General features: G+C 55.7%; 4 protein-coding genes across 4 annotated transcripts; 2 read left to right on the top strand and 2 right to left on the bottom strand.

Moving 5' to 3' along the window:
• The first annotated feature begins 1989 nt into the window (after positions 1–1989).
• Positions 1990–5734, top strand: PUNSTDRAFT_91444 (actin-like ATPase domain-containing protein). Its single transcript, XM_007386959.1, has 18 exons — positions 1990–2632; positions 2692–2861; positions 2933–3035; positions 3121–3265; positions 3330–3421; positions 3472–3482; positions 3533–3764; positions 3825–3934; positions 4159–4241; positions 4297–4321; positions 4468–4608; positions 4750–4838; positions 4899–4940; positions 5010–5033; positions 5101–5123; positions 5191–5255; positions 5351–5450; positions 5534–5734. The coding sequence occupies exons 1-18, from the start codon at positions 2287–2289 to the stop codon at positions 5632–5634; spliced, it is 1902 nt and encodes a 633-aa protein (XP_007387021.1). The 5' UTR covers positions 1990–2286; the 3' UTR covers positions 5635–5734.
• A 689-nt stretch (positions 5735–6423) lies between these two features.
• On the top strand, positions 6424–8352 carry PUNSTDRAFT_106850 (gulonolactone oxidase Lgo1; the record flags this gene model as incomplete). Its single annotated transcript, XM_007386958.1, has 5 exons — positions 6424–6684; positions 6881–7360; positions 7423–7611; positions 7678–7889; positions 7989–8352. The coding sequence occupies 5 exons, from the start codon at positions 6424–6426 to the stop codon at positions 8266–8268; spliced, it is 1422 nt and encodes a 473-aa protein (XP_007387020.1). The 3' UTR covers positions 8269–8352.
• A 174-nt stretch (positions 8353–8526) lies between these two features.
• PUNSTDRAFT_91437 (ubiquitin-conjugating enzyme) lies at positions 8527–10085 on the bottom strand. The gene is made up of 8 exons (XM_007386957.1): positions 9922–10085; positions 9837–9863; positions 9708–9775; positions 9594–9626; positions 9430–9493; positions 9173–9313; positions 8985–9046; positions 8527–8907 (listed from the first exon to the last, which is right to left on the bottom strand). Exons 1-8 carry the CDS (start codon positions 9995–9997, stop codon positions 8857–8859), a joined length of 522 nt encoding a protein of 173 aa, XP_007387019.1. The 5' UTR covers positions 9998–10085; the 3' UTR covers positions 8527–8856.
• Positions 10086–11069: 984 nt separating this feature from the next.
• Positions 11070–15524, bottom strand: PUNSTDRAFT_54694 (beta and beta-prime subunits of DNA dependent RNA-polymerase). Its single transcript, XM_007386956.1, has 15 exons — positions 15343–15524; positions 14743–15287; positions 14198–14680; positions 13667–14148; positions 13342–13613; positions 12832–13272; positions 12701–12780; positions 12230–12642; positions 12091–12164; positions 11977–12030; positions 11790–11915; positions 11725–11731; positions 11636–11672; positions 11296–11569; positions 11070–11234 (listed from the first exon to the last, which is right to left on the bottom strand). Exons 1-15 carry the CDS (start codon positions 15436–15438, stop codon positions 11187–11189), a joined length of 3432 nt encoding a protein of 1143 aa, XP_007387018.1. The 5' UTR covers positions 15439–15524; the 3' UTR covers positions 11070–11186.
• Between the last annotated feature and the right edge of the window lie 140 nt (positions 15525–15664).

Below are 15664 nucleotides of genomic sequence, written 5' to 3'. Positions count from 1 at the left end.
CCTGCCTTCGTTACCTTTTCCCGGCAAGGACATATTGCGGTCTATGGCGTCCTTGTGTAGTGCGCGTTATTCTAGCCGTGGCCATTTCTATTCAGGACTCGCTCAAGGGGACATTTCGGTTCGCAAGAAACTCTTTCAGCATCCTGCAGGTTGTACGATAATCTGGTCGCACGTTGTTGGCGTCGTTGACCATGTGAACATTCAGTTCGCTGCTGCGAGTTTACCATGAATGTATATGGTAGGGGCCGAACAATCTCTCTCTTATCGATGGTTTCGTCTCTCTGAGCTGCCTCGTCTCTTCGACCATCTTCACTCGCTATCTTTCGCTGACAGGCAGGCACTCGACCGACCCGACGGAGCATTCAGCAGCCCCCGTCGATAGAAAGCACTCCCAGCGTGGTGTACGCGTGGTTTTTCTGCGTTGATGGACCGGATAGGGCAGCGCTGCGCCCGGACTCCCGATGGTTCTCTCCCCTCGTCTTTCTCCACCGCAGGACGTAGGAGGCGTATCGATCGTCCCCATAACCCGGCAGCTGCGCCTCCTTTTCGGAGTTTTGTTCGCAAGATCCGTGCGCTCGCATGAGAAGCAGACACGTCCACGGGGGCGCCCCAACACACCTACAATCTCGTGTCAATTAGCACGGTATGGTACACCTCACGACCGGACTGTGTCTCGAGATGACATTCCCAAGGCGATTCAAGAAGAGATGGAGAACCTTCGCCTATCCGACCATCAGTGACCGTCGTACCCCGGAGCAGCGACCCATGGAATATATCGCATTTCTTCTCCCCTTCTGTACCGTGGTTCTTCGGCCACCAGACCCACACTGTGCATATAGCGCAAGCCACCGCGATTCTATATCAGTCAACGGAGTCCTCTTTTTCGGGAACGATGGCGATGACCACATGCAAGTCTCCTCGTCATCGCAACATTTCCACAAGCTGATGCTAACTCTGATAGCAAACGCGCCAAGTTGTTGTCAGCGTCTGTCGCTTCCCAGATCGTCAAGGGAGTGATGTCGGCTATCGGCGAGAAAAAGTGGCGCGAAGATCTCTCTGCCCGAAAATCACAAGCAGAACAATCCGCCATGCGACCCGCGAAAATCTTTGCGGGATATGTGCATGCGTTCAGTTGATGGCCACCGTCGTTCATACCGGTGTCTACGCGATCGGCTATTGCCTTAGATCATAGACGAGGGCAACGAGAACTCCTGCTGTCGTTGGAATTGAGAGTCGCGGAAGGTGTGTTGCAGGGCTCGTGCTTGAATGAATTTTGGTTCAGCTCATAATGATGTTCTCAGGTCCTCGCTCATTTCTGCAACGGAATAGCCCATATCTTCGAACCGCCAACCCCTCGTTTTGTCCACATGCACTCCCTCCGCGAACAGTAGACAAAACCAGGATCGAGGACATCTCAGGCGGAGCTTTCGCTGATGTCATCGGGTATCATAGGTGCCCTTTCTCGTTCGCATATAGAATCGCCTGATTTACTATGTGGCGCTGTGCGAACTGAACTCGTTCATCGGCTCAATTTGCAGATCTCCCGCGACATGGTCGCTGTAGACGAACATTCCACATGCTTCGTACTATATGGGGCATGAGCAAGAACTGTCGTGCATCAACGACACGCTTATACCCGAGCATCTCTATATACGCTCCTCAGTCTCATCCTGCCTTGCAATCCTCTGCCTCGCAATGCAATGTTGCCTTGCCCCCGATCCCTCCCCAACGAAACAAACCTATCGAATCCGAAGGTCCTTCGAGCCGGCGGTGATTGCCGACGGCATTTTAGCAGCTCTTGACGTATGGAATATCGGCGACTTGACTGATGGGACCTGGGGTCAACGAGAGTAATAAGCGCTCACACCGCCTCCTGAGCGCGCCAAGGGAGGACGATGGCAGCCTCGTTGCACCCCGTCGCTCTAGACTTGAGTTTCTTTCTACCACGTCTCCGTACTGAGCCAGAAAACCTTGCGAGAGACGATGAGCTGCTGTGGGGAAGCGCGGCATAGCCACCCGGACGAGACCAACGCGCAGACGAAGCACGCCAGTTCCACGCCAGTTACGACTCAACCTCCTCCGACATCACCACCTCAATTCCAGCCTCAAACTGCCGTTCAACCTGAGCAATATGGACAACCTCCGGGATCGCAAGCCTGGGCTTCAGCGCAATCTGGTTCTTCCCCCGTTCACGGCAACACGAACGCTCCGAGTCCTCCGCCTACTCTAGCGCAACCGACCCCGGTATACCCTGCGCCTGATCGCACGACATCTACCTCACCCTCAATGATGAGCATGTCAACGCTTCCGGCGTCCCAGGGTGTGCCAACGCCGCCTTCGATGGGCGTTTCGAGCCTTGCACGACCACCCTCGGCCTACCAGCCAAATGGGTTCTATCCGAGCGCGCATGGCCGGGGCATTTCCGTCTCTGATGGCGGAAACCGTTCGGTGTCCATGTCTTTCTCTTCGGTAGATGGCAGCGGTGCTGGGGCGAATCAGGGCAGGATGTCTGTTGCGGTCGACTTTGGGACGACATTTTCAGGCGTTGCGTTCGCCTCGGCGCGTATATCCGCGGGACAAGTCCAACAGATTCTTCATTGGCCTGGCTCGTCCGAGACGTTCAGGAAAATTCGTGAGTGCGCGGTTTCACACTGGGTGAAAGACGGGCCTGAACTTCAGCGGAATGGTCAGCCACGTGCCTGGTTTACGACGAGAATGGCAAAATCATTGCCTGGGGCCTGGAAGCCAAGAATACGCCCGTCCATGCTTGTTTCATCAAATGCGAGTGGTTCAAGTTGTTCCTTGAGCCTCATGCCTTGAGGAATGAAGACGCTGTGGATAGCCGATTACCTCAACTTCCCGTGAGCGTCATACCATTGGGATCGGTATTCTACCTTAGCGCCACGATCCTGATGAATTTACTTGTACACAGCCTGGCAAAACTGCGATAGATGTCATCATAGACTTCTTATCATGCATATGGGAGTACGCAAAGGGCCAGATCACGCGTCAGCTTGGCTCTGTGGCTGACCTCGGTATGTAACTTACTCCCGCACAATTTCTCACCGAGCCTTCGACGTTAGTCTAAGAAGCATGTTGTTCTCAACGCATCTCTCGCAGATTCCGCGGATATCATCTTGACAGTCCCCGCCGCCTGGGATGCGAAAGGCTGCGAGCTGATGCGGGATGCCGCGATCTCCGCCGGTCTCGTGCAGTCCTCCCGCGCTGGCGATAAGAATTGGCGGGATCGTCTGCGCATCATTACGTGAGATCTCTTCCTGCACAAATGCTTACATTTGCGGACGTGTTCTGATCTAGTGAACTGCCAGAGAACCCGAAGCTGCTGCGGTCCATTGCGCGACCATGACGGATGTACACAGACTTAAGACTAGCCAGAACTTTATGATCTGTGATGCTGGCGGTAAGTGATTAAGTCAGCCGACGCTCTTTGACTTAGCGTGACGCCGACAGGTGGTACCGTTGTAGGTTGAGATGTCAACAGCAGGTCTGATGAATACTCACGTCCCCCAAGGACCTCGCTGTCTACAAAATCCTCGGCCAGTTAGCCAACCTGGAAATCGCGGAGATTTGCGCTCGCTCCGGAGCAAATTGCGGCTCACTATTTCTCGATCTTCGGTTCCGCTCGCTCGTCGAGACTCTTCTAGCGGACTATCCCGCCCATCTCGATCCGCCGAGCATGGCAAACTTCATGCGCGCGTTTAGCGAGAACGAAAAACTCGAATACCGGGGCGTAGACGATGATGGTATGCCTCTGCATCGGAGGTCTCTCGTTGCGGGCAAGAACTGAAAAACTTCGACCACAGGGAATATGATCCAATTCTCCTGCTTCAACGTTCAGCCTGATGACCCATCGGTCGGGCTCATTAACGGGGAACTGGTAATACCAGGCAAGCTTGTTTTTCTCACCGTCGATGTGGCGCATTTACCACGGATCCAGGCAAACTCCTTCGGGAACACGTCTTCGACCCCGTCATTAACCAGGTTTGTCCACGTGCCTGCCTAGATCTCCCGTCGGTAGAAGTCGCGTTTGAATATGAACTGCAGTCGAACGCGGCTTCTTTCCGATCTCTCGTTCTCACCCACACCGGGACACCATCCTTCGGTTCTAATTGCGTGCGCTGACCTCGTCTATTGTAGGTGCTAGACCTGGTAGAAGAGCAATTGAAGAAGGCGGAGCAGAGAATTGATGCCTTGCTCCTCGTAGGTGGATTCTCGGGCAGGTATGCAGCCATCACCGGGACCGGCCAGATCGAGACTGCTCACAAGATGCTGTAGTGAATACTTGTTCAAGCGCGTGAACGTAAGTTGGCTTCCCATCACCCATGATCGGGGTGCCCTCGGCAGGGCTTACCACCATTATGCCCGTTGCGCTTTCACACGTCGTTTCACACCCTGCTGCCGCTGGTGATTATAGATAGGCCTTGACGCTGACTGGGCTATCCTTAGGAGCAATTTGGTGGACGCATTCGCGTCATTGCACGACCGGTCGATGCGGATACAGCAACGTTGCGCGGCGCTGCTAAACATGGCTTGGGGGGCCGCAATGTCGTTTCGAGCACGATCGTGCCCCGATCCTACATCATGAAGGTTGGTCTCTCGCTCTTGCTGCGGACATACTCTGTGCATGGGCGGCGCCGTTGCACGGGTTGTCGTGAACTCAGAACGCCGCTGTATCCTTCGAAGCTGCGAGCTGTTTTGAGCGACGGCTTATCTATGGCGCATCCACAGGTGAAACTTCCGGCAGAGTCGGAGGATTGGCTGAAGCGTCCTGCGTACATAAAGAGCGTCGATGGGGGCACGCCGGTGTGCGAGAACCGGTGCGGGCGCAGTTCGGCACGTCTTCGGTCGGCACTGACCCGATACCTACTCTATTCCAGGCTCCAGTACCTCGTCACGAAAGGCGCGATCTTGCGGAGAGGGTATGTGAACCACATTGCTGGCTGTCAATCGCCGCCATGTGAAGCGTAGCTGAATGCTTCGCATCCCAGTCAAAGGGTAATCACGAAGTTTTGGTGAGCCTTCTTTTTCTTGCGCTTTACACGTTGCAGATCCGGAGTACTGAATTTGTCCATGAAACAGCAAATACTCCCAAAGCTCCCAAGGTGCGCCGCCGTCTTCCCGGCCATGGCGGTCGTTCCCGATGGGATCTGACTGGGATATTTTCGCCAGATCGAATCTTCGTGGCGACGCTGTACACCTCCGACAGTGATAAGGTGATGCGATATAACGACGAGGTGCGTGCGCGCGTGTGGGGCGTCCAGACGTCATGCGGGCCGTTTCCGTTCACGGAGAGCGCTGACGGACCGCACGTTTGGAATCCGTTTCTCAGGGCGAGACCGACGAACTGTGCAAATGGACTGTGGACTTGGGTGCCCTCCCGGTCTTCCAGCAGAACGCGGCCGCAAGCATGGGTAATGGCTTTTACACAGGTCAGTAACGCGATTCACAGGAGCGAGGGACCGATTTCATCTCCCGGGTGTGACCGACGTTCATCTTACTCACGTCGTTCCAGAGTTCGAACTCGGGCTCGAATTCGACAGTGCCGAAGTCCGAGGGGTTCTGCTGTACGACGGGCAGGAATGGGGCAAGATCGTGTTCGATTTTCTTTCATGATATCTTTTTTTACCGCGTTGTGCGATCACGATGGGCAGCCGCGAGGCCGAAGGGACCAGCATGGACGGTAGTCGAGGGGTCAATTGCAGAACCAAGGAACCATCATCGTGCTTCATGAGATGATGCTGCGTGAGACTAAAAGACGTGTGGGCTCGCGCGGGGCGTGCCGAGGGTGCTGGGCTGTACGACCGCCTCTCAGCGCTAACCCCCACCACACCACCACGGTCGTGTCCCGCCCGTCCTTAAAGGCTAACCAGCTCGCCCCGAGGGCTGTGATGGCGAACGCGGCCAGCGCGGAGCGTGTGGCCTCGTCCGCTGGTCGTGCCGTACTGCCGTTGAGTCTCCCACGACGAGGTGACCACATGAGTGTCGTCGCTTCAAGCCAGCTCGTTTCGCAGCAATGGGAGGGGACGGCAGTCAGGTGTTTACCCGACGGTCGACTCCGCTTTGCACATGCATCGGTGATACGCGCAGGCATCAGCTCGCGACGGCTCGTCGTGGGACCGTGGCGTGGCTCGAGCGTCAACTCACGACGGAGTGGGCTTGGGTAGGAACGTGTCCAACTACCGCCCTATAACGAGCGGCATGCAATTCAGCCCCCCGACAGCCCCCCTACCCACTCCCGATCGCCCACTCGGCATCTTGCGTGCACGCGTTGGGCACTCCCGGGTCCGGATCGGAGGTCGGGATGGGCATCAATCCGCCCTCGGCCACCTATAAAGTCTCTGCCCGGACGGACATGCGCCAAACCACCCACCGACCATGGCCTCGTCGCCCGACCTCGCAGCCATGGACCTCGGCGCCCTCTACGACGCCCTCCGACCCATCACCCTCCCCGACGCCCAGTTCGCCAACTGGGCCCGCACCTTCGCCTGCACCCCCTCCTTGACGTTCGTGCCCGAGACCGAAGAACACTGCGCCATGATCCTTGCGCTCGCCAGACGCACCGGCAAGGCGGTCCGGGCCGCAGGCGTCGGCCACAGCCCGAGCGACCTCGCGTGCACGAACGAGTACATGCTACGCACCGACAAACTCAATCGGCTCTTGGAGGTGAGAGCCAAGCCATTTCACGCCGCCCCTCCCCTTTTTCTTCGGAGATGCATCGTGCCGATCGGTCCAGCGCGGGAGATCGCCGAACGCCCGATCGCTCGCGTTTGCATGCGCCTCTTCTCTATCTAAACGGTTTGGCCCCTGTCGCGCGGCACCCTCGCTTACATCAGCCCTTTTGCGTCGCGGCCTTCTGTAGATCAACTTGGAGAAGCGCTACGTCGTCGCCCAGGGCGGGATCACCCTCCATGCCCTCCACGACGGCCTGGCCTCGCGCGGCCTCTGCATGCGGAACTGCGGGTCAATATCCGATCAGACGCTGGCCGGCGTCATCACGACGGCCACGCACGGTTCCGGGATAACGTTCGGCGTCCTGTCGACCCATGTGCAAGCCATGACTCTGCTGCTTGCCGACGGCAGCCGAGTACGATGCTCACGCCAGGATCACCATGACCTCTTCATGGCGTCGCTGTGCGGGCTCGGGAGCACGGGCATCATTCTCTCGATCCAGATGGAGGTCGAGCCGATGTTCCGACTGAAGGAGTCTCAGTACAGCATCAGCTTCGAGGAGACGCTCCAAAGGATGCCGGAAATCGTGAACTCTGCGGAACATGTTCGCCTTTGGTGGTTCCCCCAAGCGAACTCTATTCGCATTAGCGCAGCGAATCGTACCTTGGAGGTAAAGTTCCATTTTTGAATTTTATTTTTCCTCGGCTGCTTTTATTGATAATCTATTTTTAGCCCATACGCAGGACAAGCAATTGGCTATGGGACTCGTTCATTGGTTTTCATGTTATCCAATTTGCGCTCTTCCTCGGGCGATATTTTACGTTTCTCAACGCTTGGACGGCCCGCTTCGCGGCATGGCTCGCAAGCGAACCGGCGCTCAGCGTGGACCGCAGTCAAAATATATACAATATCGACTGCAAGGTACGTCTCCGCCCTTACTTTCTCCGTTCTGCGATGGAGATGGCTGACGGGGGCGTGTTTGGGCAGTACCAACAATACACGACGGAGTGGGCCATTCCGTATGAGAACACGGACGCGTGCATGCGCGCTCTCCGGTCTATGCTCGACGGCGAACTAGCAGACCCGCACGGCCTACGCCCGCACTTCCCGCTGGAAATCCGCTTCTCCGATAAAGACGACATCTGGCTCAGCCCTAGCAGCGGCCACCGGACGTGCTGGATAGGCATCATTCAGTACAGGTCAGTTTCGGCGCGCTCGCGCGACCGTTCACATCTTTTTTTCGTTCGTCTCGGCACCGCATAACTGACTCACGCCAACTCTCCCCGTCCAACGCACAGGCCGTACGGATTCCCGGTTCCTTATCGAAAACTGTTCGCGCGGTTCGAGGCCATCATGCTCCACCATGGCGGTCGCCCGCACTGGGCCAAGGCGCACTCGCTCGGGCCGGAGGCGCTGCGGCGCTTGTACCCCCGATTCGACGACTTCACCCGGCTGCTCCAGCGCGTCGACCCCGGCGGAGTGCTCACCAACCCCTACGTCAAGCGCCACATCCTGGGCTGCTTAGGCCCGGACGTGGACGGGAGGGTGTTCAAGCCTTCGACGTCGCGCGCGACCTGATCGCTTTCGACGACCCGCGCCTATCGTCCACGGATGGTAAAAAATTATCACATTTAGTTAGTCGCTAGCACGCCCACACAGCCCGCGTGCGCGCGTTCCTCGCCGGACAGTACTCTAAAACGCTTTTTATCTTCCCTATTGTAAAAACATGGCGTTGTAATGAATACGGCGGTACGGCGGTGCGAGGAGGGAATGCTGGGAGAAGTTTTTGTCGCTCGTTACATGTGCTTTTTTGCGACGCGCGGTGTCTCACACCAGCGATTGCATAAGGCAGCTGTTGGAGTCCGTGTGCGCCGGCCGGGGGAGGGGGGACGACGGTGCGGGAGCCAATCCCGTCGGTCGGTGGCGTAAGAGATGCAGTGGGGTGTCTTCGGGGGCGGATTAAGCTTGCGATTCCCGAATGCGGACGCGGGCGTCGATATTACGTCCCGGTCGCGCTATTCCGGGTTCGTTTCGCCAAAGCGCAACGCCGGCCGGCCAAGTCCGTTTGCCTCTCTGTCATGGGTCCGAATCCCCGGAACGGTGTCTATACATGTATGGATATCATAACTAGGTCGTTACAACGTCAGAGAAGTCCCGGGGCGAACGTCAAAGCCCCAGCTGTTCCTTGATGGATTGCCGCACGATCCGTTCGTATTCCTGAACATCGAACAAACAAATTTGTATCCGGCCATTAGACTATGCCAGGCTGATCGAGCACACGGCCCATTACGTACCGATTTGTTGTCCCGATAGAGCTTGCAGCAATCGATGTTCGCCCCGCTCTCTAGATTCGGCTCTGTTTGGCATTTGACACCAAAAGTTTTTTTTATTGGTGTGTCGTGAGCATATGTCGGGAACGGATCGAGGTTTTTGTGAGTCATATCAATACACCGTGCACCACAAGGAAAGGCCTCAAACCCACCGGCGAGCATGGAGATGACGCTGAGAATCACCTTTTCCACACTCTGCACAGGGCTCCACCGCTCCGAGGCCTTCTCGTACATCGTAGGGTCATCGCCGGGCGTATGTAAGATCGAGATGCAGACGGTGCCGTCGGGATAGACTGCTCGTGGGCGCCGCGACACATGTGTGGGATGGGATTTAATGACGCATTTTTTTTTTGTTTGAGTTACACGGGATTCAGGCGGCACTAAGGTCGTCCGAGGCAGTAACACGCACTGTTCGGATGGAACAAGGGCGGGTCGAACTTCATCTTGAACGGTGATAGCGGGTAATCCGACGGCTGACGGGCAGCGCGTGGTTTGTTTCAGTCGACATGGATGTGGGTCGCCGCCATCGAGGGCGCGGGGGCACCGGCAGAAGATGAAGGAGAAGAGACGTACGAAGGTCAGCTTGGCAGCGAAGACGCCACCTTCCTGTGTGTTGTGATCAGGTCATGGCCGTCAGCCCCGCGGCGGCGGAGACGCCAAACATCCCATCCAGCGAGGAAAACGCACGAATGGAGTGTCCTTCGGGCCACATATGAGCGCTTCCCAGGTGAAGAAGTCGGACTCGGAGATCGGGCCTTCGCAAGAGAGCGTAAGAGATCACAAGGCATCGGGAATCGTATACGTGAGCTTGCTTACCTGCTGTAAACATCCCGTCCGGAGCACCTTGGCAGGATGAGCCACGGCGGACGAAGAAGCGATCTGGGCGCGGAGAGAGCTATACCTTGTGCGGTGAGCTGCTTGTATTCAGTCATGAGTCGGCGTAGCGCCGTCGCGTTGCTGGCAGATTGGCGTGACATATCCGAGAGAGTACGGGGCCGAGTTACTTCAGTTGGTGATAAGAGACCGGTCCAAGATTGGCGACTGCAAGCCTGAGCTGAGAGAGAGAGAGACTCAGAGCTTGGCTGTCGGGCGCTCGCGATACACGTGGAATAGCGGGTGGCGGTGCCGTTTCCACGAATAGCGTCGGTGTAAGTGCGATGGCATCAATGCGATCGTTGACGGCGAGCATCCCGCTAGCCTCAGCCTAGTTGTTTCGACGCAGGAGCACACCAGTTTGGCGACAGGCACGACGGGCGCGGCTGCCATCGTGTGATTTTCCATTCATACCCGGGCAGAAAAAGTTTGGATATTCGCAGCCAAAGCCGCCAACTTCTTCACCCTCCGATTCTCATGGGCCGACACCTGCCGACACTGGCCGATGCTCGCGCGTTCACCGCCGCGGGAGTCCAAGCCATATGGAACCGACAGTAGTGCCCTTGGCAGTCCAATCCAACAGGGTGCTCAGTTCCCGAATTTGTTCCGACGCTCTGGTGGATTGCAATTGGGCAGAAGCAACCAGGGAAAACTCAGATACTCTACTCCGCAAAAATCGACTCCGGCTCTCATTCAGGATTTGATTCTCAGAGGATAGATAAAACGATGCCAAGTACCAGCGGGTGCGCGCCATGGCTCGATCGTGGCGGTCAATGGCTGCGTCAATGGCGTCGCACACAAAGGGATCTGCATCGCGTCCTATACGGTCCCGATTGTATCGCCGCACGCGCAATCGTTTCACCGCAGCGATACGCAGACGGTTGATCATTGCGTGCGATGACACGGAGGCACCGACTTTGGCTTGTTAGACGTCGTGACAGTCAGGTGCTTCGCTTGATGTCGTCAGCACGACGTTCGGATACACCGATTTCGTCGCGCTGTAGTATCTGCCTTGAGCGGAGCTTCGGCGTTGAAGTTACGCCGAGAACCCGTCAGCCAATGGTTGACCTAGAAGAACGCCTGAATGTTCCGGGCCAAGTAGGTACGGATTCGGGGGATCTTTCATCATCCAGTCCGCCAACCATGCGCAACTTTGCGTATCCATTCACGACGGTGGGCAGATTGGAGTACCTGGCATTGAATTCCTATGGATACATTGCGATTATGAGATAGCGACGCGGGAGAGAATACAGTCATAAAATAAGGTTGGCAAACATGAAAGACCGTGGAACCTCATGCATCATCCAGTTCGAGTCGTGGGACCACATTCATCGCCATGAGCTGGGGACCCAGCATCAGCTATACTCGTCCACCATCGAAGCGGAAAGGAAGGGATTCTGACCTCTTGGAACAGAAGCTTAGCAGCGTACGGGATCGTCAATTGCGCCATTTTCTTGGAGCTTTTGCAGTAGGTGCACCACCCGTTGTAGCCCATCAACCCGCACTCCGCACACGCGTTCACCTCAAACTTGTCGGAGGAGATCATAAGGCGCTCCAGAAGGAGCTGCGTCGCGCCATAGCCAATGAGGCAGTCACGCTCCATCTCGCCAAGGCGCAGGCCGCCCTCGCGGGAGCGACCTTCGGTCGGTTGTCGCGTCAAAGTTGCGCGGGGCCCGCTACAGCATGAGCAAGGCAAGAACACGTTGTGAGAGTCTCGTTATTTTGGGCTAGAACATACTCACCGCGCCCGGGCGTGCATCTTGTCCATGACCATGTGTTCTGGCGCAGTCATGAGTGCTTGCATGGAAGACACGATAAGCTACACGCTTACTGAGTTTCTGCAAAGGGCGGTCATATTCTTTGGTTGCCGGAGCCTTCTCGTTGAGAATCACGCACCTGATAGTAGATAGGCCCGAAGTAGACGTAGGCTTCCATCTGCTCTCCGGTGATCCCACTCGTCAACATATCCTTTCCGGCATAGTTGAAGCCGTTCTCTATGAGAATCCGGGACATGTCTTCGACCTAGCTCCGGATGGTTCATTATTGTCTCGTGTCCACAGCATCCGCTCCGAAAGATCCGTACCTTTGACCCGCCAAAGGCTGTACCGTATTGTAATTTTCCGGACAGCACTCCGGCCTTCGTACGACGTCAATCGTTAGTGCGCCACGGGGACCGTGGTGGCGCGAAAAAGCTTACTTTGCCAGCCAACAATTCAATCATTTTGCCGACCGTCATTCGGGACGGGAAACCGTGTGGGTTCATGATGGAGTCTGTTTCGGGCCCCAGGCCCGCGTCAGCGTTCCGTTGAACACGACGGTGGCATGGCGATACTCGCCTGGAACGATGCCTTGGTCATTGAACGGCATGTCCTCCTGATTCACTATCAGCCCGCAAACGCCCTTCTGGCCATGCCGCGAGGAGAACTTATCGCCGAGCTCCGGCCGCCGTGTTTGACGCATCAGCACCTTGATGAGCGTCTGCTCATTTTCGGTGTCGGTGATCATAACCTTGTCGATGTAGCCAGAGACGGGTGACTTGTACGTCATCGGCGCGTTCTTGTATGGCACTGACGCTGCTTGACCGACGAAGGCATTATCGTTCGCGTTCGTCGGCGTCTGCTTGTTGATGTAGACGTCGCCGGGGTCGACGCGTTCCCCGACGCCGGCGAGCCCGTCCATCTGAATGATATCGTATTTCTTCTGGACTCCGCCGTTCTCGTCCACCGGAGCGTCCGCTAATCGATCGAAACTGCACAGCATGTGAGCTTCGTTGCGCAGAACATCAACTCTATCTTCACGATGCTTACGTTCCATTAGGATACTTGCGGATTAGTGTTTGGTTCTTTCGAAGGACCTGACACCTTCCGTAGCCCCGATCTAGACTTGCCTGCATGGAAATCATCAGATGTGAATCACGGATCTAGAAATACACGCGGACCTTATTAAGGATCAAGGCGTCCTCGATATCGTATCCGGAGTAACTCATCACTGCAACGGTAGCATTTTGTCCCGCGGGCAACTTGTCATAGCCGATCAACTCAATTGTTTTGGTCTTGACCATCGGCTGCTGGGGGTAGCAATGCAGATACAGCAACGTCTCGATGCGGTTTAGCTGATTGAAGCCGATGGCTCCGATGGCCTGCTTGCCCATGGCGCATTGGTACGTATTTCTTGGAGATTGATTGTGGTGAGGATACGGGATGAGACCCGCAACGGCTCCGAGGATTGTGAAAGGTTCAATCTCGAGGTGCGTGGTGCTCGATACGATGTTCGCTTCGTACAGGGCAATGTACGAGTCATTCTCCTCGTTCACGTCAAGATACTCCACAAGTCCCTTCTTCAGGAAATCGTCGAAGTTAACTTGGCCCTTCTTCAGCAACTAAACACAATAGGAGAATGAGACATGGGTGAAACACTGATGCAAAGCCATGATATCGATTGATCTTACTAAGATGTGATCTGATGTTACTCGTGGCCGCTGGTTTTCCACGATGATCATTGGTCGACATATACGCCCGCCATCGGTCGCGATGTGCACGGTACTGTGGTGGTGATTGACGTAGATGCTGACGAATTCGCTAAAACGCCCAGCACGACGGAGTTTGCGGAAGTTTGAGACGAAACGTGCGGGGTATCGAGTCAGGCCGATGATGGTACCGTTCACGTGGACCACGAAGGTATGAGGGCCGTAAACCTCGGCACCGGACGCCAAGCAAATATCTTACGGAAATCTCATCAATGCCAGGAACGAGAGGAGAAGCAACGCCACTTACCTTCGACACCTAACAGATAGGCTATGCGGATTATAGGCTCCTCTTCAACGTCCGTGGTGATATGCGTCATCAGGGCGAGATTCTTGACCAACCCACAAGCTTCTCCTTCGGGCGTATCGCTGGGACAGAGCATGCCCCATTGACTTGGCTGCAGCGCGCGAGGACCGCTGACCTTTCTGGTCTTCTCGAACTGCGAACTGATTCGCGTCATCATACCGAGCGCACTGATGAAACTGAGCCGGCTCAGAACGTGGGTAACACCAGCACGCTCCATCTTGAAACGCTTCAGCGACCAGTTGCCGGTTGAGATGGCGCGCACGAAGCCCGACGTGATATGGTCGCCCATGAACTGCATGGTATTCCAGGCGTCGAACTCATTCGTCCGGGATGGCTTCTTGAGTACCTTGTCTATCGCGGACTTCAGGTTCGAGTTGAAGGTCTTGAAGAGGTCCTCGAATAGCAGAGCGAGCAATTGACCGGCACTGGTACCGGATTAGACACGAGCGAAATACCGTCGACGTAGGAACTTACAGCTCCAGTCGTTTGTTTCCGACGTAGTCTCGATCGTCGACCATCTTCTCGTCCGCCATCGCCATGAGCACACGCCTCGTCATCGTAGCGACAAAGATGGCCTTCGGACGAAAATCGAGTCCGTTAACGGGGACGTGTGCGAGAACGATCGTAGCAAGCGCCTCCATAGCTTCTTCCCAAGCTGGCCTCCTGGGTCCGATGACTCGTCTGTTTACTTTAACGCGACTTCCGATATATTCTAGCGCCTGATGGCGAGTAAACACGCCAAGCTTGGCCGCTTCTTCGAGGTTGGGGGAGAATGCTGACTTGTAAACCTCCGAGTTGCCTGCAGTCAGGAGTAGAATCTCCTTGTCCGCTTGGAAGCCTAAGGCCTTGAGCGCGATGACAATTGGGACGTCTTCGTGAATTGAGTTGTGTCGGAGATAGATTTTGCCCTTCTTGGTAGCGACGTATGTCTTCGACTTCAGGCCGCCATGAGTGGATCTACAGTAGTGAAGGCGTCAATTCTCCGATATAGCAGTAATACTTCAAGAAAGAGGGCTTACGATGTGCAAGAGGCCTGTACGACATCCTTGACGGGATCCGTCTCCACGATGATTCGATTCTTGCTCAATTGCTCCTGAACGAGGATGACCTTCTCCGTGCCCTTGACAACAAAGTAGCCCCCAGGATCCAACGGGCACTCCAGCATGCGAGCTAGCTGCGCTTCGTTCCTGCCAGTAAGAACGCATTTGTTGCTCCTGAGCATGATGGGAATTCGCCCTATGCTGACATTGGGCCGACGTACGACGCTCTTCCCGCGTGTATATTGTATCGTCACCAAAATCGGTGCGCTGTACGTGGTATCCCGCAATCGGCACTCATGCGGGGTGACGCTCTTGTCAATGGCGTCCGCGTCGGTCCTATCGGGGAAGCCCACATGGATGTCCGTATATTTCAGCCAGAAACGCGGATCCACATCCGATGTGACTTTGTTATTTGCTTTGAGAATGTTCTTGATATCAACGTCCACAAAGTAATTGAACGAGTCAATGTGCTGTTTTACGAGACCTTTGACTTTGAGAAAGGCAGGCAGAAGCAGCCATTTATCCTGTTGAGTCCATGTTCAACCGTGTTCCGACAAGGACTCACGGATTTTCACGAACCTCAACGTTCTTAACAGGGTCTGCCAATCCTAAGCCTCTCCAATTCGTCCGATTGAGCTTCTCCCATTCGCTTTCTTCCTCGTCGAGGGTGGCCATGTGGCCGGGAGCTGCTGTCCCCGATACCGAACCCCGAACAAGAGGCTCCTGAGCCACGATGCAACAGCAGGCGGACTGTTACCGGAGCGGTGAGAGGATCTGCAAAGCGTGAAGCAGGCCCGGGCCAAATGGACCACCGAGACATTTTCAATGACTCACGTGTGCTTGCGCTACATAAGAACAGCATGGTGGTTCTATCGGTGCCCTTTACCCTCATCGTGCTCAC

Source organism: Punctularia strigosozonata (genome assembly GCF_000264995.1).
Source record: "Punctularia strigosozonata HHB-11173 SS5 unplaced genomic scaffold PUNSTscaffold_12, whole genome shotgun sequence".
Taxonomy (NCBI): Eukaryota; Fungi; Basidiomycota; class Agaricomycetes; order Corticiales; family Punctulariaceae; genus Punctularia; species Punctularia strigosozonata.
This window is presented reverse-complemented; position numbering and strand designations above follow the sequence as displayed.